We start from the raw sequence: 25526 nt of genomic DNA, 5'->3' as shown, positions 1-25526 counted from the left end.
TAATCGTGGTATATATATCTATATCTAGTGTCGATTCTCCACGCCTGCCTCTAGATGGCACTTTGAAATGAAGTATTTATATAGTTCCCATGATGCATTTCAGTTAATAAGTAGGTCATCACTACTCTGTGATAATTCGCTAGCCAACTTGAAACTATGTAACATTTTATTCTTCCATGTTAAGTATGTGTATGTAATTTGATATTTTGTGTGTCTTGTGTTGTGGAATCTAGAAGAAATCTCAATAAAATATGATTCCCAAAAGCCGGTGTTTTCATCTGCACAATACAGTGAGTCTCTTCGCTACAAAGTTTTGCAAATTATTAAACTTTTCAGTTTAGCAAAAACGATGTACACTTGCTTTTAATGATATACATTTGCTTTTCCTCATTTGATATACGATTTTCTTTTAACAGATGGTTATGTAATCTAATTTGTGTATAGTAAATTTCAAAATAATTATATCAATTTCTTATTCTAGATGGTATTGTTCCTGAAGTTACATCTCCATTATCGCTATATTTGGTACCGAACCTTCCAGAATCAGTCACTGTTCAAGATCCATCTCTTGAAGTCATTAGTTTACTTAGAGTTATTCATGCAATAAGTTGCTATTGGGGAACTTTATATCAGGTGATTTCAATTTTCATGTCTTCATCTTCTTTGGGAATGGTGTTTGAAACACTTAAGGGATATATTTTAAAATTTGTAAGTTACACAAGATGTACCTAGAGAAAGATTGAAGTAATATTCCTTTCTTTCTTCTAATAGTAACTCATATAAAAGAAACAATTTATCTATTTCAGTAAGAGAACATTCATTTACTGTACACATCCAACTGATGCATGAATCTTATCAAGTTTTTGTCAGGTTGTCGGTAGCACTAGAAGCAATAATTGTTTTTATCATGTATGCAAATAAGGTTGAGAGTAGATGCTCTTAAAACTTTTTAAAATATAATAGGACAAATCCTATGAGATCACACTAGGGATAATTGATTCCTCTGCTGTATTCAGCTCCCTGGTTTGGATACTCTTAAAAATCTCATCAGAGTTGCCACGCCACCGGGAAAGCACGGGGAATTTAAAAATCGGTTTTATAAAACGGAAAAATGCAGGGAAATCTGAAAATTTTTCCTTAAAAATGGGAAAATTAAAGGAATTTTAAGTTTCTCTTGTTTTTTTTTTTTTTTTTTTCTTTTTAAAAATACCGATCTCTAAAAATTGCAAGAATAAAACATCGTAATCATCGCTTCAAAAAAGGAAAAATACCACTCGCGATTGTGTAATGCAGAAACTCGCATCTTTTCTACTCTCTACTCCTTTTTTTCTGTATAAATCAGTCCAGTTTCAATTTGTGAGACAGTTGTTCTTTTACCATAATATTCCTGAATTGCAACTAATGAGCACACGTGAGACTTCTGTAACTTTGTTAAAGATTAGAATACATTTCTCTGGCGGGAATAGCAACTTTTAATCCGCGAACGCTTCGCAGTGGTATTTAGTCTCTCACACGTGAGTTTATGAAATGGTTTGTTTATCATTTGAAAAATTGTGAGTTTATTCAGAGTAGATTAGAGAATTTTTTTTAAAACAATGAGCTGCTCAAAATCCGTATTCAATACAAATTGGACGGATAAAATTATCCTGATTTTGCTGAAAGAGTTGTTCGAGAAGTCTCGCAAAATCCGTTTGTTGCTTTCTGCTCGCTTTGTAAGTAAACGATAAGCCTATGGGAAAAGAGAAGCTTAATAGTCATGTCCAAAAAGGGAAACAAAATTGCGTGTCAATTCAGAAAAAGTCATTGCTAATATTAGACTTTCTATTTAAAGGAATGGAGGAGGAGATCATATGTCAAGTCCGGAAACCTGAAATTTAATGTTCGAAAGTAAACCGATTTCGATTTTTTTTAGTTCAAGAACAATGATTTAAAGCTGAATTTTTATGGGCATTGAAACTTGTTGGGTCGTCCTTTAATGCATTCAATGATGTATTGGAAATATTTTCACCTGCGTTCTCTGAAAGTGAAATAGCCAAAAGTGTACGTACCTTAGTTGTTAAGAATTAGCTCCATGAAACTGATAGCTAAAAAACCTACAGAAATTGATGCTAAATACATAAGTTGGTCAAAATGAATATATAAAAAAATTTATATTTCTTTATAATTTTTTTGTTAAGTAATTATTAAATTATTTGTTTGATGGCAAGAAAATGTTTCGTGTGTGATTACAATTAAAGTGCATCTGAAATATTATTTTACTCCTTTAATATATAAATTTTGTCTTGCTAAATTCTAGGTAATTAATAAAGATAAATTGTTTTTTTTTTTATGTAAATATCAAAAAAAATTTTAATATGTTATTAATTTAACTAATGTTAAAGTGTGGCTTCTTTTCCTTGCTTTTTCCACTCCTTAAAATCATATTACATTATGACAAGAACATGTGTGCTATTTTTGTATTTCCTCGTATTTTGAATATACATACAGGGAAAGCACAGGGAATTTTTTTCCGGGATTTAAGTGACAACCCTGTATCGTATTCTTTCCCATACTCAGCTTAGTTTCAGACTAATTATGCTAACAATGAATATTCTCTATATTCATTTCTCTGCTATATTCAGCTTCCTATTTTCGATACTCTTGATAGTTTCCTATTTTCGATACTCTTGATAGTTTCATATTCTTTATTTACTCAGCTCGTTAGTAGTTTCAAACGGATTATGCTAACAATGAATTTTATTTTTACTGAGGAAAGTAGGTCGAATCATCACTTTTAATTTACTTTTAGCAAACCGTGAAGTCCCAAAGACTTTTTGCTTGGGTAGTGTTTCTTTTCCTTTTATTGATGTCAAGTAGAAAGACGGTGAAACTACATGCTTATTTACATCTTTTTGTCCTTTGTTTTTTTCAAGGAATAAACCTATCGATAGTATAATAAATTGTATACCGTTATTTTATATATAATTTGTGCAATGCTTGTATACTTTTGCTGCTGTGGAGAAATTATGCATAGTAAACCTTATTTCCCTTCACAAATTTTTATTCACTAGATGAATTCTTGGGCTCCAGCAATACCTCAAGCAGAATTCTTGAATAGTAAGCTGACTGCCAAAGCAAATAGACAATTACAAGATCCTTTAGCCATTATGACAGGAAATGTTCCTGCTTGGCTTTCACAAATTGCTTATGCATGGTAAGTTATCTGCTTTATATACTTTTTATTTTTTGAAATTTTATTGTATTTAGTTAAAACGATGAACTAGATTCTAGGGCCAGCTCCATAATTTTGCTCATAGGGGGAAAACATGGGGATTTTCTAATGTTTAGGGAAAACGAGGTCTTTTCATCCGCGTGATTTCTCCTTCAGATTCCTGAGCTGTATTGCTAATTCTGCCAATTCAAAAATTATTCAAAATGTGTGTTTGGGATTCTGAAATCTAGATGCTTTTTATTTTGAGGTCTGCGTTATTGAACGAAACATAATGACAGATTATGACGCTCTTTTATATGAAAGATAATAGTTTTTCAAATACACACTAAGATTGCATTTATAAATAACTGAATATATTAACAAAATATAAACACACAATAATAACACATTTTTAATTAATCGTATACATTCACATTTCTGTCATGCTTATAAAGGATCGAAAGTACAGTCAAAATATTTCCAATAGAAACTACAAACATATTTATGATTTATTGAAAATAACGGATGCTACCATATAGTTTTTGATTTTAAATTAATTATATACATTTACATTTCCGCTTTGCTTATAAATAATCGAAAGTACATTCAAAATATTTCCAATGCAAACAATAATCATATTTAAAATTATTCGAAAATAAGTTCAAAACAGTCTTTCAGTTGTCAAAAAATAACGGGACTGAACCAGATCGCTCTTGAGGATAGGCGTTTGCTAATAAGTTACTGTTCTGAAGATTTTCCCCTGCGAGCTGAATTTTCGGAGCAGGCCCTAGACGCTTCTAAATAATGATTGTTCCTTTAGAATGAAAAATTAGTCTTGTAAAATCGAGTTTAATTTTACCTAAAGAGTACTTTAAGGTTTCATTTTCTTAATCTGAGTATAATTTTTTATTTTTTACAGCCCATTTTTGTTTCCTTTTGAGGCCAGACATCTTTTATTTTATGTTACATCATTCGATAGAGATCGTGCTTTACAGCGGCTACTTGATATGTCTCCAGAGATGAGTAACAGTGATAGCAGTGAACGTGTTACCCCAAGACTTGATAGGAGAAAAGTATGTATCTATCTCTTACAATTTTGTTTTCATATTTTTTAAAATATTCTTTTTACGATAATAATATATGAAAATATTTTTATTTCAGATAGTTAAGATTAACTTTCTCGGTTTCGTTTTAAATGTTCTTAAAGTTACTGACTTATCATTCGTTCACAGGGGATGCTTTTCGGCGACTCGACTGAAAGCTAAAAGCAATTTGATTGCACTCATATGGGACGTTTAGTTAATCGGTGCATGCTGGTGATGGCACTTATTCGGTTGATTTTAATTTTGCATAAATTGATTCGTCGAAGAGGTGAATATCTCGAAAAAATAGCAAATGCGCATCGCAATTTGTACTATTTTGCTTTAACAGTCTGAAGTAATTAGAGGGCGAATGATTGCTGCAACTTTGGAGGCAAAAGTGATCCAGACCATTACATTGCTATATGCCTCATAACAAAAATCTTTCATTTTATCAAGTGCAGTGTCTTATCTATCTGATGTCAATATTGCTCAAAATAAAAGATCTGTTACATGAAGAATGAAGATTGTGAAGCTTCTACAAAAGCGAGGCGATGATATTATCATTGACTAAAAGTAACTTGAAATACTTTCATTCGACAGTAAAGTATTCATTGTAGACTTTTTCATCACATTTGATATAGTATCTTCGCGTTTTCATTATTTCACTTTTATATTAGTGTTTTTTTAACTATAGAACTTATGAGATAGGCTCCGTCTTATACCTTACTAAGTTTAATAATAATAATAATTTGGCATTACCAATGATTTAAAGAGCAGAGCAAAGCCTTATATAAGATCTAGAATATCAGGAATAAATTTATGAAAATTTTTGTGGACAATCCATTAAGAATGACAAAATGAAAATATCTAAAATTTTATTGTTAATTGCTTAATTAGTACAACATTTTCTTTGATATTTCCTCTTTGAAAATTATAAAATGGTATGAAAGGTTAAAAGTTTTAGCAACTGTGCTATTTTATATGTATTTATCCAGAATTCGCGTTTATGTACTAAAATGGCAATTGTTGAGGGCATTTATAATCAAAATATTTTTCTTTTCACCTCAGTTTTGTTTAAAGAATGTCAAATTTGCATAATAAATAGATTTGTATATATATTGTTTCATGCTTTAGAAGTTTAATATACTTATTGTAAATTTAATGCATAAATATAACTTGCAAATTCATTCAACATCAATTAATAAATGCCTATATTTTTTTATGTTCCATAAATAATCAGTTTTGATTGCAAGTGTCATTAAGCTAAGTATTCTTTCAACATTCTAGAATTTAAAAATGATTACATATCAATCTAATGTGTTAAATACAGGCATTTAATCCACAATTTTAGTGAATTCTGCTATTATCCAATTACTTTTAAATGTTATAAGAATTTATACAGAAGTATTTCTTTTTACAGTTCTGTCAATTATAGGTAATTAGTGTTAAAATAAATAATTCTATATTGCTGTTTTTTGCTGATTAACCGAAGAGTTTGTTTTATACTGTTGAAATTCAAATTTATTTTATGTATGTCAGTAAATCGTTATGTAAAAGTGTTGTTCAGTCCTCATACAGAGAGAATCTGCAAATTGTATCAATATCCATTAAAAAAGTGCATGTTACTACAGCTATTACATGTAAGCGGCTTTAAGAATTAAAAGATAAATAACATCTTTAGTATTACTAATAAAATTTAATTCCTCTGTTGTTGTTTTTCTGTTTTAAATAAGCATTATATTTCAATATAAAATTATTTGATTTGATGTAATATTTGAGGTAAATTATTACTTATTATTAAATGTTATACTTTGTTGAAACATGCTATTTTATCTGAAAAATCACAAAATTATCAGTAAATCAAAAATATCAGAACTAAGAGTTTTCAACTGGTTTCATTAAAAGAAAATATTGTGATATGTTACTAGGATGCTCAGTTCTATACATCAAATCTGTGAATAAGTATAGAGAGCAAACATATAAAGGAAAATTTTAACATAACATGCTGAATTACAATGACTTAAACAACGTTTTCTGTAGAAAATATCTGAAACAAATGCAATTTCAAAATAAATTTAAGGTTGAAAAACTGATTTTGAGGGAAGGCATTAATACAGACTATGCATCAAAATATACTCTAAAATTTGTTAGAATAAAGAAAGAAATAATGCAACAAAATCTGCCTCATTAAAAAGATTTTGATATGAATTTTAAGACACAGTGTAAGAATTATTTTTGTGCATTAATATTTCTGGAAGTTCCTGCCAAAACATGACAGAATTTTACTTGAACTTGCATTTATATCATTCACTTGTTTACTCACACTCGCTTTAATTATTTATAAAGACAATATAAGGCATATAAATAATTAATGGAAATTTTTACAATAATCCATATGTTGTTAAGTTTTTATCTACTGTTGCTATAAACGGATTCAGTTTTCATAGCGGCCATCCATCTAAGATGAGGACGTTTGAAAAAAAAAAGTATGTGCGAATAGTCCCACTTGTTTCAATGGGAGAAAATCTCGAATTGCTGGAAAAATGGGAGAGTTCCCTTTGAGAAAAATGGTAAAATTCTGTCTTTATGCTGTCAAACGACTTTTCCCGCGGCACTAGGAACGACATATAAAATCATGTATCGCCTCGATGTGGCAAATTCGTCCATAACCGTTCTATATGAAAGTACTCTTAAATATTTATTTTTGTGTACCCCTTTCTGTCAACATTCATTTGATTCATTTTCTCTCTCTCTTTCTACAATATTAGAGGACCGTATCTAGAGATGATCTTTTAAAACAAGCTGAAATTGTTATGCAAGATCTTGGAAGTTCTAAAGCTCTATTGGAAATTCAGTATGAAAGTGAGGTAAGATTATGGATTCTGAAGTAATCTATACTTTATGCTGATTGTCAAAAACGAGCGATTTTGTGCGCGCGCGCGTGTGTGTGTGTGTGTGTGTGTGTGTGTGTGTGTGTGTGTGTGTGTGTGTGTGTGAGAGAGAGAGAGAGAGAGAGAGAGTGACTGAGTTTTTTAGCAGTTGCTTTTCCGAATAGAACAAACTTTTGAAATTTTTAAACTTCGATTTATTTCACCGCGGCAAACTTAGTTTATGTACAAAGGAAAAATGGACAGAAATACGTCAGTCTACATCGCGACACAAGAGCAGAAGAGACCAAAATTTTCCCCTTCAGTTGTTTTGCTATGAGATTTTGATAGGGATTTCTTTGACACATGTCGGTTTTTGCAAGGGAATTTTAGGTACCTTTTAAAATAATGTTGTAAAACATTAAGAATTTTTATCCCTTCACCCGGAGCATGAAAAAAATGCTGAAATGAGCAATTTTATAGAATGCATAGCATTAATTAAATAAAATCTGGGAATTGAATCAAGAAATAAGAGAACTTTTTATAATGAAGTTAATAGAGGCTAAATTAAGATAAAAATTAATAAATTAATTAGAATTTAAATTAAGAGGTATCATTACAATTTTCTACCCACCGCAGGACGTGGAAATGTATCAGGGCCCTTTGTCATACAACCATACCCAACAGTGGTGTCAAAGTAACATTAAAATTTAAATGCATATCAAAAGTGATACCTAAACTTCCATTACCTTTGAATTAATATAGAAATAATTTTCAACAAGGATATTAGTAATCTCCCCTTCTTCAAGCTCTTCCCTCCCCCCTCCATTCAGATTGTTGTTATACAGGGTGTTGCCGAATTCGACCGGCAAATTCAGAGGGATGATAGTAGGCATCAGAAGGATAAAGAATCGCCATACAACATAGGGTCCCAAACGACGTTTAATCGATGAAAATCGCAAAAATATAGGGAGTCCGAGAACTGTTGGAAACTATAAAAAATTAATTAAAAAATAGCAAATGGTGTTTCAACTATGAATTTATTTTAAATGAAAGCACATTTTAAAAAGTTTTTTTGATGTTGGAACATGCGGATTTGATGATCTAGGAGGTCGTTAATTATTAAAAACGAAAAGTAGTTTTGAACCCATATTTGCAAAAATATAGTATATGATCCAAGATCTTACCAAAATTGAGAGTATGCACAAATGAAAAAAAGTAACTTATAGTGGTTTTGATTTCACTGACATTTGTCATGTTGTGGGCAATGCCATACGGGTTATGCTTGCTATGTACATAATTAGAATTAATCATTATGGCACATTTTGAATTGTAAAAAGAAAGTTTTTTCATTTACATGCAATCCAGAATTAATGAATATTTTATAACTGTCTATCTGAAAAAAATACTTTCATCATCGAACTTTTCATATTAGGTGGGAACTGGCCTTGGTCCAACATTAGAATTTTATGCATTAGTATCCAAGGAATTACAGAGAGGAGATCTGGATATGTGGCGCGGTGAAAAAGTGCTTATTAATAATGGTAAAGGTTAGTTTATTTTTATTCAAATACATAATTAAGTTTAAATATTGAAAGCATACTTATTTCTTTCTCCATTTCCAGATCTGCCAGTCAATTATATGTTCTGCCCTATGGGTCTTTTTCCAATGCCTCTTGCCAGAAGTGCTAAAGTTGGGTTAGTCACCAAAGTTCGCAGCAAATTCAAGTTACTGGGAAAATTTTTAGCCAAAGCATTAATGGATTCAAGAATGGTAAATGGATTGTTTTATTTTATTTATATTAAATATAAATATATTACAAGAAAGTCATATTGTACTTTTAAAATTCTATTGTTGCTTTATATCTTGTACATTTTGATTGTTAATGTTACTATTGGGTGTTTTCTATTTTACTAAATTAATTTATATTATTGGAGGTTTTTGCATATATATTTGTAAAAGTGAATGATTTTTGTGCGAGATTGATTGTGTTAAAATTCTATTGAGAGGCAAAATAAATTCATTTTTTTTTGTTGCCTAGCTTTGTTTTAGCTGACATATAATTATCTTGTTTAATTTTCCCATTTAATTAAATTTATGCATGTAAATGCAATTACTTCTTTAAAAAATTTGTCTGCTATTTGGATGGATTTATTGTTTTGTCTTGGCGCAATTTTTGAGAATAATTTAGCAGGAATTGAGAATATATGCAGAAAAAAGTATTGATTTTATATTTAGATAAGCATTTTTAATTCTACCCATCACTGTTTGGAATCATTTAAATCTACTGTATAGTAATTCTTTAAATATTAGGCTAACTGTACAGTGCAATGAAATTTTACATGCAACCTAATAATCTATGCAACTAATTTTTTGATTGATTTTTCTTGTTATTCTTATAAAATTTGTCTTAAATTTTTGATAATGATAGTTTGCTTTTTTTTCTCTCTGTCTCTCTTGTCAAACCAAATAAGACATCCTTTGTTTTAATCCTTTGTTTGCAAATAAAAAAAATAAATATTAAAATTTTAAAAATATAATTCATTATTTTAAGAATTTTTCAATAAAAACTGTTCATTATCTTATGGTTAGAAAATAGCCGGTCTGCATAATCTAACATGTACAGAGATGCATAATATTTTTGGTGCTTTTCAGTCCTTCGATAAATCGAATTCGCCAACAACACTATGGAGAAGCAGAGGGAAAAATGTGTCGAGTGCAACACAGTCATTATAACTCTCTGCCATTCGCTTTCCATCCCATTTGGCAAATGCGTTCTATCTGTGGTATAAGGTCTATCGCCGACTCATTAGAGCCATGACATGATTTTACGTTGAAATTATTTTAGTATAATTTGAAATTAGCTTAAGTATTTAATAAATTATTCTTTAATAGCTTCGATGTATTCATGTCTTGAACTGCAATACATATTATGTTAATGTCTGATCAAAAATAAAATATAAAGTAATGAATACAAAATATCCATTGCTGATACTTTGTTGTTCAATTTCTATAAATTCGGAAGTCCCTCCCCTGTTTCCTATCACTCACTCATTTTGCCCCTCCTCCAACAATGTCATCCAAGTTGAAACATTCCAGCACTGCTTAAGTAATGACTACTCTGCTGGTTGTGTAGTATTCTCTTAATGAAAGACAATGCTTATCAGTTCTTTGATTCTTGTCATTTCTGTTGAGTTACATTATAATTCAATATAACAACACTACACTTGGATTGAATATCTTGCTCAATGAAAGAACAATTTACAATACAGAATATTTTCCCTGTTCTTCAAAAGTAATCAGCCTTTATTAGAAATCTATGTAAATACTTTTGGCAGCTTTATGACAATTTCTTGACTATTGGTCTTTTTGTATATATGTACTTTCAGCGTATGTTCTTTCATATTTCAAAATTGATTATTTTTCTGGTGCTGAGAAAAAATTGAAAATATAATAAATTCAATTTGATTAGTTATTTTTTAAGTGAATGTGATACTAAAATATCAAGTTGATATTGATAATCTTAGCATTACTTCTGTGTTTCATGTGCCATATTTGGACAATTTGAAAAGACTGAAAACTTTTCTTTTGTCTCTGTAAAATCGGTATTGATTTTCCTAGATATAAAGAATTCTTAATTTTAAAATGTACATTCTGATAAAACGGCTTCATCATGCACTTCACAAAAATAATTATGCATACATCACTTTGTTTTTGTCTTTTTGTTATGTTAAAATTCGAAAGAAAAAAAAAAAAACAGGGTCTCAAATGTTTTGAAATGTCAGCTTATGAATAAGTGGATGATCTGTATAATTTGAAAATTTAAGTAATTCAAATTCAAACTCCTTTGTTATTCGTAATCTAAAACTGTATAAACTTATCTTTTATCCAAATAGCTGCAAAATTTCTGATTCTTAAAATTTTTCTGAAAAATGACAACAGTCAAAATGTTGCATTATGATTTTTGGCCATTTAGGAGGTGACAAAACTTTCTTAATTGTTCAGTGTTTGATGAAATTCTAAAATTCATTGCACAGTTACTGTTTTCTACACCATTTCTGTTTGAATGATTTTGATTTTAAAAATGATAAATGGTTACCATTTTTGGATAGTATTATTCTATTGTATGAATAGTATATTCAGATGTATTAGATTACAATTTTGCTTTTCTTTTTCTCTTCATTATAGTTAGACATCCCTCTGAGTCTTGTCTTTTACAAGTGGATGTTAAATCAAGAAAATAATTTGTCTCTTGCGGATTTAAAGCATGTAGATGAATCCTTGGCTCATACAATACACCAGCTTGAACAGTTGGCCATCGAAAAAAGGAAACTTGAAAATGATAAATCTCTTGTTAGTATACTTTTTTTTTTATTTTAAAAAATCTTCGTTTTAAAAACCTTAATGGTTTTTCTTTACTCTTATCTAAAATTTTGAAAATATTTATGAAGTACGCTCTTTGTAAATAAAATATGTTTATTCTTTTATGTGTGTATATGAAAATGATTCATTAAATTAAATTTTTTGTAGAATTCAATTAATTTGAAATGTGCCTTGGAAAGTCTTACTTTAGAAGGTTGCCCTGTAGAAGATCTAAATTTAGATTTCACTCTTCCTGGTTTCTCAAATATTGAAATGAGAAAAGGTGGAAAAGATATGTTGGTGACAATCCATAACTTAGAAGATTATTTGAAGGTTAGTCATATTTGTCAGAATAAATATTCTATAGTGATTTTTTTAAAAAGCATTTGCAGCATTCATATTCTCATAGTTGTCCTGCATTTTATGTTATGAGTGTATTCGTGCGGTATTTTGTTTACCAGTAGCATTCCTTTTATCATTTTTTTCCGACATGATATAAATTATTACATGCATTCTCGTGTAATAATTACGAAAATTGAGATAAAGGCCTTCTCATTATATTCTACTTTAATTTCTGACTTTGCTTTTCCTTCATGATGTTAAGTAATATGATCAATTGATTTCAGCTTCTCACATATTGGACTATGAATGAAGGTGTTCGAAGGCAAATGGAAGCCTTCAGAGAAGGATTTGAATCTGTCTTCTCCTTAAACCAATTAAAAATATTTTATCCTCATGAGGTAAGTTATGAATGTAAATGTTTTTAATGTTGTTCTGAATTCTTTTAGTGTTTTTATACTAAAAGATTTTAATTTTCTATATTCTCCTTTTAATTTTATTCAGAAGTACATTGTACATCAGAATAAATTTGAAAGATCGATTAATTAACAATGTTTAGTTTCAGTGCATAAAATACTTTAAAAAAAATAAATGTAACACTTTTAAACCTTGCTTCGTTGGCATGGGGGGAGGGACAATGCAATTTCTAACATTCTAGGCAGGTAAAATAGTTTTAACACACTGTGCATATGCGAATATTTTCCATGTCATCAGAGGCCTTGCCTCATTGGTATGAGAAAAGAATCAGCATCCTTTAATATCGGCGTAGGAAAAGAAGTAGAAAGATTAGAAGAGCGAAAAATAGTTAATTAATGAAAAAAGTAACCATTCGGTTAATTTTCATGAAATTTTCTAAGAATCTTCCACATGCCTCAATACATCAGTATGCAGAATTTGAATAAAATCTGTCTAGTAGTGTTTTAATCTATAGAGGATATACAAACGAACATTGCCTTTTATATATATAAATTGCTCTCTCGAAAGAGAAATGCAATATTTTCATGTTTACACAATTAACATGATTTTTTTTTTTTTAAATCGTGCTTTTATTGCTGTATTCTAAACGGGGTGCTTAAAAGTTTGTTTTTCTTAAGGACATTTTTTATTATTATGCAGGCTGTGAGAAACTAACTCATATTTTGCTTTTTTGTTGTTGTTGTTTTTCCTTTATGGAAATTTCTGAGGAAATTATCCGAAAAAATTAAATCATCATGAAATTAAAAATTTTACCTTTTTAACGATACTACATTTTTGTACAATTTTTCTTAATTTGGTTAGAATTAGAAAATGTAATGCAGGTGGTCGAGGGGGGGGGAGAAACGATTTGCAGATTTTTCATTGCTGGGCAACGTTAAGAGTACTCTATTGCCTTTTTAATTTTTCTTGTATTTTATACATATCTTTTGACATCGTTTTATTGACATTGAAGTAATAATTTAACGCTCCCTAAAACTAAATGTAGGTCAATTACTCAAACGGGGTAGGAAAAATAAATCTTTTACGAGCTAATAAAGCAGATTTTTTCTTAGCAACGCCTTTAGACTGTGAGAAATAACCAAAATTTTTGTCTGATTTCGATAATAAATACGGATAAAATTATCCTAGAAAATATAGTTTAACACTTTAATATTTTACCTTTTGAACGATATTAGTTTAATTTCTGTGCAATGTTTTCGCGTGATATTATTTATTATTTTAATTTAGCACAGATGATTCTGAAATAAGAAATTTATAGGTACTCCTTTACTAGGTAACGTTAGGACTTTTTTCTACCACTTTTTAAAATTTCCCTTTTATGTTTATACATTATTTGTTGATAATGTTTTAGTTTTTAAAGTAGTTATTTAACGATAATCAAAAGAAAGCATTAGTGGAACGCTCAGATTCAAACGAAGGCCCAGAAAGAAAATCTTTTCTGAGCGAATGTTTTATTTATTGGTGATGAATAAGAATACGTATAAAGAGTAATTGCCAAAACACATAAAGAAATTCTAAGAACAAATTTAGAAACAGACGATTAATTAATTATTTGTGTCAGGAATTTGTGTGTGTATTGATTTAGTTTATTTTCAATTTTTTTATTAATAAAAAATTAACTTTTAAATTGCATTGTCTTCAGAATGTTCTTTAGGTCTCTCTCTCCCCCCCCCCCCCCAGTATTTAAGAATAAAAGTTTTGATACCAATATAACAAATATTTCAAACTTATGGAGAAAATCAGTTGTCGGTGGTTTTTAAAATTTTCTAAGCCAACTGATATTTTAACTTAAAAACATTTAAGACCATAAAAGAATTTTGTTATATTAATACTGCAGATATATAGGTATAGTACTGTAAAAAGACAGGTCTGTCGATAGATTATTATATTTTATAGTAAAACAGTTTACTTTTCAAAAATTAGGCATTAAAGGATTTTAATCCCACGCAGCGCCAGGTGAAATCAGTTGAATCTATATATAAAAATTAATCTTAGTTTTTATATCTTTTTTTTAATCCCCCCCCCCCAACTTGTAAATAAATTCTCCTAGTTTAATAAATATAATAAAATATTACGTAATTCAATTTGGTAGCAGCTATTTCTTATGTTTTTAAACAACAGTGTAAAGACTCATGTTTAGAAGTGTTTTTAATCTTACTTTTTATGTAAAATACAAGAGAAAAATGATTTACTGACATTCATAACACATTAAGATTGTAAGCAGTATAAATTATAAAATTTTTGTTTGAAGTATTTTTGGCATAGACCACCATAAAAGGCAGATTCTGGACAATTATTTCCTCTTATTTATTTACAGCTCGAATATTTGTTTTGTGGTAGTGGTCATAGTCAGTGGGATATAAAAAGCCTGATGGAGTGTTGTCGACCAGATCATGGTTATACACATGAAAGTAGGGCTATCAAATTCCTCTTTGAAATTTTGAGCAGTTATAATCAGGAGCAACAAAGACGGTTTCTCCAATTTGCAACTGGGTCACCAAGATTACCTGTTGGAGGTAAATAGCTTATAATCTTATTCTCTATTTTGATGCAAGGTGATATTCTTTTTCATAATTCTGTGTTATTTTTCTATTGTATTCAATAAGGAATTCTTATATCTTTCTACCATAATGTAATAAAATGATTAATTAATCATAACAGACTTTATAAGCATTTTATTCTATTGACGGTTTTTACATAATTTGTTAAGATAACAAAATTTAATATCTTAAAAATAGAAAAGAAGAGCATGGAAATTTAAAATAAACTAGCTAAAATATTGTTTTGTTTATGGCTGGTGAAAAATTAACTTGAACACAAAAGGGAAGGGTGATTTAAAGCTAACAAAGATGCATTGATTTTCAAAGTACAAAAACAGATCTAAAATTTTTTCTCAAATGTGAATGCAGTATAAACGAACCATTTGCAGTTAGGAAACACTGTTATACCATGGGAGATATTACTACTAGTTATTTGAGAGTCAATTTCAGTTTGCTATTAACTGAAATAATTACTGGGCTGAAATAAGATATTCTGTAAATCACTTTATACTTTTGGCATCATATGCTGAGAAAATCAGTACTATAATAAAAGTATTATAATTTACACTTAGATAGGAAGTTGCTGGAAACATGCAGCACTTGAGGCAAATTTAAATACAATTATTTATTATGTACAAAATTTCTTAATTCTGTTGATGTATTACCATCAATAGAATTATCAGATATGTGAAGTTTTATAGTTTTATCATCATTTAAACAAAATATGTAGCAAATTCTATTCTCTTCTATAAGTATTTTAATATTTCTGTTATAGGTCTGAAATCCCTGTCACCACCTCTTACAATTGTTCGTAAAACTCTGGATGGAAGTGAAGACCCAGACAGTTATCTCCCATCAGTGATGACATGTGTAAATTACTTGAAACTTCCAGATTATTCAACTATCGAGATAATGAGAGAAAAACTTCAAGTTGCTGTTAGTGAAGGGCAGCATTCTTTTCATTTGTCTTGAGAGAATTTGTTCATAGGCGGAATTATTTGACATAAACATTTTGCCCAATGTAACAAATTTTCTTTTCCTAAGCTCAGTTGAAGATGCATTGATGAAAGCATAATTTGAGCTTTTATAAATTTACTTAGCACTGGAGTGAATTGGGCAAATGCTTCTGCAGCTTGTCTCTTCACCGTCCCACCTACCTCAAAAAAGTGGGTTTTGTGCTAATTGAGTGACATAAGTATCTTCAAATGCCATTGTAATAAATGTTTTAGTTGTCATATCCAGTTTCTCTCACATTTTTTTTTATATATATATAATGTGTTCATCTATACTATATCAACCAATGACTGATCTGTATTTCTGTGAAGCAGTTTATATTTCAAAACAGTGTCGATGTTATGCACATTGGACATAGTTTTGTATTAGTATGTGTAAATAATGATTGATGATGGGATTTATATATTGTGAATACATATGATAAGCTTTCTTTATAAATGTTGAAGAACACGTACTTTAAAAAATTATTTGATATCTATATGTTGATTTTTATCTCCTTAATTGTGCTTAGCATTTGTTTCTTATGCACTTCAAACAGGTTCAAAGTAGTTAAAATGTTCGTCTTTATGTGACTTCATTTTTTCTTCCCATATACATAGATGTTATTCCAGTTGATGTGGAGATCACCTCCAAACTGTATTCTGTAAGTAGATAATATAGTAGAAGCTTTTTGCAAAGTATTTCTTTTTCTGAAACTTAATTTGTTATATCTTATGCTATATAGTTATATTATTTCTGTAATTTTCTTGATTTCAAATAAATAAAATGAGATCTGTGTAAAATTGTTTCCCCTTACTTGCTAACATATCTAAATAATTTTCGCCTACTTGATAATATAACAATTATTTCAGTTCGTGATTTAAAAGTGTGCATATTTTATATATAATCCTAATTTTCTTCCTGTGTGGATCTAGATTGTAAATTTTAATGTTTTTCGAACCAATTCAGATTATCTCATGTATCTTAAAATTTCTTTTAAATGTACAATTACTATCAAACTTAAGCTTCATGGATTTCAAAGATGGTGCCAAATTGGATATATTAAGTGTTTAATTATAGAATAACTGACTTCTTATGGATTATTTAGCAGTAACTGGTGTGCCTTTAAAATTCCTAAATTCCTTCCCATTTTTTTTTTTTTTTTTTTTTTTTTACTGGAAATATTTAAATTTCTTTTGCTGTTGCTTCCATACAAGGTGTCTCAAAAAAGTGGGGAAAACGTTTATTTCCTTATTTATTGCAACTAGACATGTACTTTCAATTGTAAAGTTTCATAAAATAAGGTACCCAAAGTTATGAGAACAGTTTGGTTTCTGTGCTACTTCAGAATAAAAAGTTTAAAAAAATCAAATGTTTATGCGGACCCCATAGTCAAAAATATGCCCATGAGTAATATGTTTTTCTCACATTCATTTGTAATCATATAAAGTGTCTTTTTTCAGTCTTCAAAATCTGCTTAGATTTTAAATGGCAAATTTATTGCCAAAGTCCATTTTTTCATGGCTCTTTTCAATAAATTTTGAAAAATTGATCAATTACAATAACTAAAGTACTTAAATTTGTTCAAAATAAATACTTTTGATATGTATACAAAGTTGCTGTTTCCTAATAATACTTGCATACATTTGACTTTGTTCTTGTGACATGATTTCTTGAATTATCAGAAAAGATCTGCTGCATCTACATAATACATGTTATATACAGAAAGACGTAAGCAACTCCGTGAATAAAGTCAAGCTTAGTTTTATAGGGTGAAATCTGACAGGTCTTTGTAATACATTCCCCCTCTTAAGGAATTCAGCATCCAACCATCATCTTACAGATGACATGGTTTGGAAAAACACCATCTAGATGGGACTACATTTGTAGAAGTACTGTCAAAACTAAATTAATGTATCGATCACCGTTCAACATACTTTTGTCAAAATAAAATCAGCCAAAGAAATTCTGAAAAATACCATACAACAGATTTATAAAAAAAAAAAATTGGTATTCATAATGTAGCTTTTTTGAAGAGTGAATTTTTTGTTTGAAAGAGGATTGTTTTGGCATTTAATGCCTGGTATCTCGATTATAGGAAATTTGTTTGTCCAAATTACATTACTAAGAAAGAAGACTTTGTTTCCGCCTGAGATGAGACCCAGATGTAAAACTCTTAAGCACTGATTTCGGTCTGATTGTAATTCACCTTGGAATTCATGAATTCTATATGAATGACAGTAATTACGTTAAAGAATTCTTTTGACTATTCGTTTTTGGAATGATGAGTTCTGAACTGACTATTCGTACACTGGCATGCGAGTAACTTGAAAAGTAAATTAACCAAAATGTGAGTTACCGTGTCACTCATTTTCCCCGGAGAAAGAAGGATCTTGCAATTGTTAATTGCTAATTCGTTCTGTAAAAACATTTTCTAGAAGCTGTTGGAAGCTCGGAAAGCGACGTTTGTATTCTTTTGCTTTAAAAAGAACTATTAATTTGATAGGTAACTTTTAAAATAAGACGTAGTTGGCTGGCATTACGATTTTTTTACAACAAAAATTAACTAGCGATAGCTTCTTGAGAAAGCCATAATTAAAAGATTTATTCACACAATAATTCAGTATTTGGATAAATTCATACTTACACAATATAGTTTCACAAAAATATATTTACACTCACAATTTATTCCAATTATTTGCAATAACTGTTACGTAAATAATTATAAGCGAACATCAAATTTAAACTCAAAATAACGAATATAACTGTTTTTAAGTTTCGTACTTCCAATTAGTGCAATAATTTTTCAATTTAAAAATAAAATGTCGTCCGCTCTTTGTATCTCGTATTATATGTTGGTCAATTTTCCTTAGATATTTTGTTTAATGCATCGTGTTCTGGAGGCTTGGATTCAATAGATTTCATATTGTTACGCAAATCGACTTTAGTTTACAGTGAATTTATTTTAACATACTGGATGAACTTCTCTTTATTCCAAGAATATTCCTGAAAACATAAAGCACGAGAACAAAAACACAGCTTAGATAAACACCAAGAGAGCATTTGTCGAAATTATCAACATAATCGAATCGCTAAATTGAAAATTGGTGCCAAAATGTACAGATAAAGAGTTTGTGTTGTGAACTTAATATCAGTGAGAAAATGAGTTGCTCCTCCAATATATATGGGTTTCCGATAGGGTGTGATGTCACTTGGAATTCTCTAAAAGAGTTTGGTATCTTATAAAGATAGGAATTCTTGTATTTTCAGAAATTTCATTTTTATTGCCATGCTCGAATGTTATTGGGTTAGGATCTATTAAAAATCTATGTGAATCTCTCTTTCCATTTCTTAGACTAACTTGACAGGGAAAGAGTGTTACAGATTCATAAAAATATCAGTTAGCTTTTCAATTTTTGTATCGCTTTTTATTTATTGACTTTGAGTTTGACTTATACAGGGGTTTATATTATACAAGTCTTGATTTGTTATGAACCTTTCATTTTGAATCATAGTTAAATTATCATGAAGGCATCTGAGCCAGCAGCCCCTTTTCCGAAAATTTCACGTTTCATTCTCCTGTAGGACGTTTCACCCCGGCGGATCTAACATGTTCCAAGCTCGTGTATATAGCGGATCTTCGTTTGAATGAAATTTCAAATGCACGAGAGGATCACTGTGGTCCCGTTTTGTCTTTCTAAAATTCCTTCTTTTTTTGACATTTATGGCTATAGCAGAATAACTTTTATGCGTTATTATGTAACTTTTATACGTTATAATTCCGATCACGTTCAAGAGTGTTATTTCAGTCTATTGCATATGAATTTTTTTTAAAATTAAAATTTAAAAGTAATTTTACATAGAATTTAAAAGAAAAAAAAAGTAACACAATCTAAAATCTATCTAATTACACTATTTTTTTTAAATTATAAAGTAACATTTTTCAGTTATTATGGGGCATAACGCACAAATTGCCTTTTGGGCCCTTAGACAATTGCCTATTTAATAATCCAGCCCTGTGTAAAACTTATTACTGAGTATTATTTAACTTAACTGTAGAATATTACTATTCATGACTGTACATTGTTTTGAGTGAATAGATGTTCCAAATTAATTGGATGTATTGCTGTTTATTAATTCTTTTGCCATTTTTTTTACAACAAAAATTACAATTTTAAATTAGGTTTAGTATATTTAGACTAAAAAATAACTCCTGAAAAGCTTTTCCTTCTCACCTATGTTATAATTATAATATGATGACTTTTAACCCGGCCAATGGAATAGAAAGTGAGATCCAGTTTTATTATTATTTTTATTATCATTATTCTTAACTTTATCTGCTTTATTTTTGAAAAGTTTAAATGGTTTACTCTTTGATTAATTTGGGAAAAAAAGACTTTTACATCTGTTTCTAGTATCTAGAATGTTCTAGAATAGAAGTTCAGAAAATCTGAAATATAATCCAGCTTCTGGCAGGAATGTATTACTTATTTACGTATGTATATACTGCCTTTTTTCAGGTATTGAAACCTTCCACGGTTTCACGCATATACAAATCAATTTTGATTTCGCCATGATGATAAATGGAGGATGGATTTAGTTTTTATTAAGTAATAAATAGAAACATTACACAGCTTTGGATTAAAACCAAATATCACAATTTAAAAGCAATACGGAAATTAACATTCGAAAAAAATATTGCAAAACAAAAAGCCGTGCCTAACATAGAACTCTCGAAAGTAAATTTCTTACTCTTAATGTATCATGTCTGCGGAGTAAAATCTTCCGAAAGTAATAGGCATGGGAGTCTGAAATGAACGATATATATGGAAAAAAATTTGTATAACGTTCTTCAGGCATTTACAGTAGTCTGGCGTGTCTCATATATTATCATTCGTTTCAGTGTATCAATTTAAATTCGCATGTAATATTTAGAACCATCAAAAATGTAAAACTATCTTCCTTCCAACACATCAAATCGTTTGGGGAAACTTATTTTTTTTATAACGTATTTTATTATTATTAGTATTAACGTATTTTAAGCGTATTTTTTTTAACCCTAACCGAAGAGTGTACTTTGAGGAGGTGTGTGTGTGGGGGGGGGGTAAGGATAAACTGCTTTCTTCTGATTTCTTTCTGCTGTGCTTTTCCATCTACCTTAGATTTTTAATTGAGAGACTGCATCCTCAGAAATGTTAGAAACGTTTTTAATATTTTCCAACTGCAAAATTGGTTTTTTGGGCCTAAAGTGGAAGAATAAGTAAGAAAATAAAGGATAATTGTGAGGCTGAAAAATTAATTTAAAATAATATTTTTACTTTAGGTAAATTTGAATAAAATAGTTTGTAACTCAAATGATTTTCTGAATATTTTTACTTCGATTATTGCAGAAACTAATAGAAAGTTCTTCAAAATTCCCTCGACTTCGAGGTCTTATTTTGAGTTGCGACATATATTTTAAAATTCTATGAATTAAAGTAAAACACTTCTACACTAGCGGCTGCTGGGTTTAAGATTCTTATTACGACTGTCAAATTCAAGTTTCAAATACGTTGGGAATCTGGTCGAAAAGAACAGTGCTAAGAAAAGGAATGATTTCTGCGCATGTGCATGATCTTCACAATTAAAATTTCAATTAAATATATAAATATTTTGGCGTAAAACTTCAGTTTTGAAGTTTATGATTTCGAATAATTCATAATAACTGTAGAATTAGTACGGAGAATAATATTCAAAATAAATAAAGAAGAAAAATACATAAATCCATTTTTTTGCCTTCGAGACCCGAACTGAAGGCCAGGGAAAATCAGTGAAACACCCTGTCGTTTTTTCCACAAATCCCTAGAGCAGGTGCTGGTTCTAATACTCTTAATATGACTAAGCGATTCGATCTTGATTAGGTGGGTTTTGTGTGGTTTATTGGCGCAAGAGCCATATTTCGCTACACTGCGCCAATCTAGTGGTAAAAGTATAAAATATGTTAAAAAATACCCATTTATTTAATTAACACAGATATGTAAAGACCCCCCCCCCAAAAAAAGGACGTGAAAATGATTGTAACATTTTAAAATTTAAAACTACGATTCATGAGAATTTGAAACAATGATGAAATGTACAGGAACACAAAAAGGAATGTCCAACGCAAACAGAATAATTAAAAAGTCTATATACAAGTAAAAACGCCAATAGCTCTTAAGAATTTAAAAATATTTGGTATCTTTCACCCACCAAGTCCTGTAATGTTGAATACAAGGAAAAAAAATGGACACGGTATGAATTAAAGATAAACATTCAATTAAGATATGCCTAACAATAAAATTAACTTGGCAGCTGTTGCACATAGGCGAATTTTCTCCAAATATGAGATGTTTGTGGGTAAAGCGTGTATGTCCTTTACTGAGACGTGTCAATTTAATATCCATCTCACGTATAGGATGAACAGGCAAAGAAGCAATGTCCGCTTTAATAAAATGTAATTTATTTTCAATCTGCAGATTCTATGATTTTTGCTAGATAGAAGAGAAATGATGAGCAATGGACCTTTTAACATCATTTAAGGGAAGACACATGCTCAAAGAAGTCGATGCAGATTTTGCAGCCAAGTCTGCCTTCTCATTTCCCAAGATGACGACATGACTCGGAACCCAACAGAAAATGACTTGAAACAAATCATTCTGAAGCAGTCGCAAAGTAAACAAAATTTTAATGGCAATCGGATGTATCCGATTGTGGTAATGTGAAAGTGTCTCCAGTGCACTCATGCTATCGGTGTAAATAATAAATTTACGCTGAGTAAAGGCTGAAATTTTCTGAAGAGTGCAGAAAATTGCCACCAATTCAGCAATAAAAACTGAGCAGCAATTATGCAGACGGTGGCTAAGTGTATCAGATGGAAGTATGATGCCGCAACCAGCATAACCATCCGATTTTGAGCCATCCGTGAAAATTGGCACAAAGGAAGAATACCGATAGCGATGATATAAAAAGAGCTGATGGGAAACAACTGGAGCAGTTAATGATTTATCGAATCCAGTGAAAGGGCTCAAAAACTAAAACTACGGTATATCCCAGGGTGGAAAACTAAAAGTGTCAACAACTTTAACATGAACAGTGTTAAGGTCCGAGTCATTCAGAAGCAATTTGGTTCACTCACAAAATGGGAGAGGGGAGCGCATTATTAAGTCGACGAAGACTAACTGGCAATGACATTTCACTCAAGGGATGGTTCAAAATAGATTTAGTTCGAAAATAAAATAGGGCAGACAATTTTTTACGCCTTAAACAAAGGGATAGATGATGGCTCGGCTCTTCTCCGGGGAGATAGTGTGCCCATTATTATTGCACCAAGCTACCAGTTCATTTACAGCGGTTTGCAACTGTTGTTCAATCAGATTAATATTATTTCCTTGGCATGAGATCTGCAGATTGTCAACGTAAAGAATGGCATGTACAGATGAAGTTAAAATTGTTAAAACCTGACTAAGATGGACTGTAACACTGAGGACGCTTCCTTGTGGAACTCCCTCAGCTTGAATAAAAGTTACTAACACGAACTCTAAAGGTGCGATGTGATAAAAAGTTCTGTAAAAATATGGGCAGGTTTTCCCTAAAGCCAAAGTTAAAAAACGGTGAAAGCATACAAAAGAGCCAGGCACGGTCATATGCTTTTTCTATATCGAAGAAGATGGAGACAAGATGTTTCCTCTTTACAAAAGTGTTTTGGATCTGCTTTTCCAATAAAATGAGATTATCAATGGTAGAGCGACCTCTACGGAAACCACTCTGCGATGGGAGGATACATCCTTGTTTCAGTTCATAGATTAGACGAGCATTGGCCATGGTCATGGTTCAAAGGTCTTACAAAGGCAGCTCGTCAGAGCAATTGGCCTGTAGTTCAGAGAATTTGAGGATTATTTGCCAGGGTTTAAGATAGGAATCTCAATAGCTTCGCGCCAGTGCATTGGGTATTTCTGCCCTGTCCAGATTCTGTTGAACAGAAACAACAGATTGGAAAGTGAAGTTTTATTCAAATGGCGAAGCATATTATATGTGATTTTGGCCCGGGGCTTGTATTGTGGGATTGAGAAAAGTTGTTTCTAATTCAAACATCCTAAATTTACAGTTGTATGAATGAGTACTTGGGTCATTACAGTTCAGAGGCAACCGTTTTGCGGGATTCATAACTGTCAGAAACTCAGGTCTATAAGAATCGATTGCGGACACTTGTGCGAATGCTTGGCCTAGAATATTAGCCACGTCTAATGGGGAAGAATGCATCTCATTCCCTGTCTTTAATACAGGAATGGAAGATTCATTATAAATCCCATTAGCGGCCTTTACCTTTCTCCGCAAGCTTCTACTAGACGTATAAGATGTTATAGAAGAAACAAATGATAACCATGATTCCCTCTGACTATGACGTTGAATGCGACGAGCTAGCGCTTTGGCTCTTTTAAAAGCTACAAGATTTTCTGCTGTCGGGTACTTTCGAAATATGTTCCATAGTCGTTTTTGTTTCTTATGACTGTAGCGACAGGCCTCGTTCCAGCATGGTCTGCGAAATTTTCGAAGACGTGGTGAAGTTTTTGGGATACTGCTGTTTGCAGCATTCATTATGGTTCCAACGACATGTTGTACATGTTCCGAAATGTCTGCAGTTCGGACCATAGTCTCGGTGATATCTGCTAACTGTGAAAAAGCAGCCCAGTCTGCCCGCTGAAATAGAAAACGTGGGGGATAATAAGTCTCACCGCCGCTATCAGCATGGGAGACAATGATAGGAAAATGATTACTATTGTATAGATTTTTGCTCACTGTGAGCGTCAACAGCGGCAGAAGTTCATGAGAATATATGGCCAGGTCAAAAGTATGGAAGCTACGTGTGGGTTCGTGGAAGTATGTTTCCTCTTCGTTGTTAAGTAAACAGAGATAGTTATAGGCAATAAACTGCTCAATCTGTCTCCCACGAGAGATTGAACTATTCGAACCCCCAAAGTACTATGTCCATTGAAATCGCCAAGTATAATAAAAGGTGAAGGAATCTGGTCCGCTACGTTGTCCAGATCTTGCTGATAGATTTCATCACTAGGCGGTATGTAAATACAGCAGACTGTGACCAACATTCGTATGTGAACTTGTACAGCCACAGCTTGAAGAGAAGTATGCAAGCTTAGATGCGTGCTCGGATACATATTTGATGTGAAGATACAGACACCCCCAGAAGGATGAGATGTTGTGTCTGTATCTTTCCGAACACAATAATAACCGCGCAATTTTATAGGAATGTTTGGTGTCAAAAAGGTTTCTTAAACACCAAGACAAACGGGATGAAAGTTGTTGATGATGGACTTGGTGTCAGTAAGTTTGGATCGAATGCCGCGGCAATTCCATGAGAGGAAGGTACCCATTAAGAGATTCTTGTAATAGGAGAAAGTTTAAGACCAGTCGTTTGAGTTGACGGAGTATCGCAACTCATTTCTAATTCTTCATCATCCCCTTCAGAAGGATGGAGGGCGATGGTATCGGGATATTTGAGTGTGTTACCAAAAATGGAAGTTAATTCCTTTTTGAGTATACCCTTCGTCGCCAGTCCCAGTGCGACGGAATTCTGAATATTTGATAATTTCATTTTTGAATGCAACTGTGTCGATGATAGGCCACGTTTCGCAAGCTTTA

General features: G+C 31.0%; 1 protein-coding gene across 4 annotated transcripts in view; it reads left to right on the top strand.

The window, feature by feature from the left end:
* LOC129958757 (E3 ubiquitin-protein ligase TRIP12-like) overlaps positions 1 to 16654 on the top strand; it is a 108126-nt gene extending 91472 nt beyond the window's left edge. For 2 of the 4 annotated variants that reach the window (XM_056071427.1, XM_056071425.1), the window contains exons 31-41: positions 482 to 633; positions 3051 to 3193; positions 4110 to 4263; positions 7041 to 7139; positions 8575 to 8683; positions 8765 to 8913; positions 11329 to 11493; positions 11671 to 11835; positions 12129 to 12242; positions 14636 to 14834; positions 15634 to 16654. In XM_056071427.1, coding sequence (XP_055927402.1) covers positions 482 to 633; positions 3051 to 3193; positions 4110 to 4263; positions 7041 to 7139; positions 8575 to 8683; positions 8765 to 8913; positions 11329 to 11493; positions 11671 to 11835; positions 12129 to 12242; positions 14636 to 14834; positions 15634 to 15830 — 1646 coding nt within the window. In that variant the 3' untranslated portion in view covers positions 15831 to 16654. Of the gene's footprint in view, positions 1 to 481; positions 634 to 3050; positions 3194 to 4109; positions 4264 to 7040; positions 7140 to 8574; positions 8690 to 8764; positions 8914 to 11328; positions 11494 to 11670; positions 11836 to 12128; positions 12243 to 14635; positions 14835 to 15633 lie in introns of all 4 variants that reach the window. The other 2 variants (XM_056071426.1, XM_056071424.1) reach the window with 1 other exon arrangement.
* Positions 16655 to 25526: the final 8872 nt, after the last annotated feature.

The sequence above is a fragment of the Argiope bruennichi genome, chromosome X1 (assembly GCF_947563725.1).
Source record: "Argiope bruennichi chromosome X1, qqArgBrue1.1, whole genome shotgun sequence".
Classification (NCBI taxonomy): Eukaryota; Metazoa; Arthropoda; class Arachnida; order Araneae; family Araneidae; genus Argiope; species Argiope bruennichi.
This window is presented reverse-complemented; position numbering and strand designations above follow the sequence as displayed.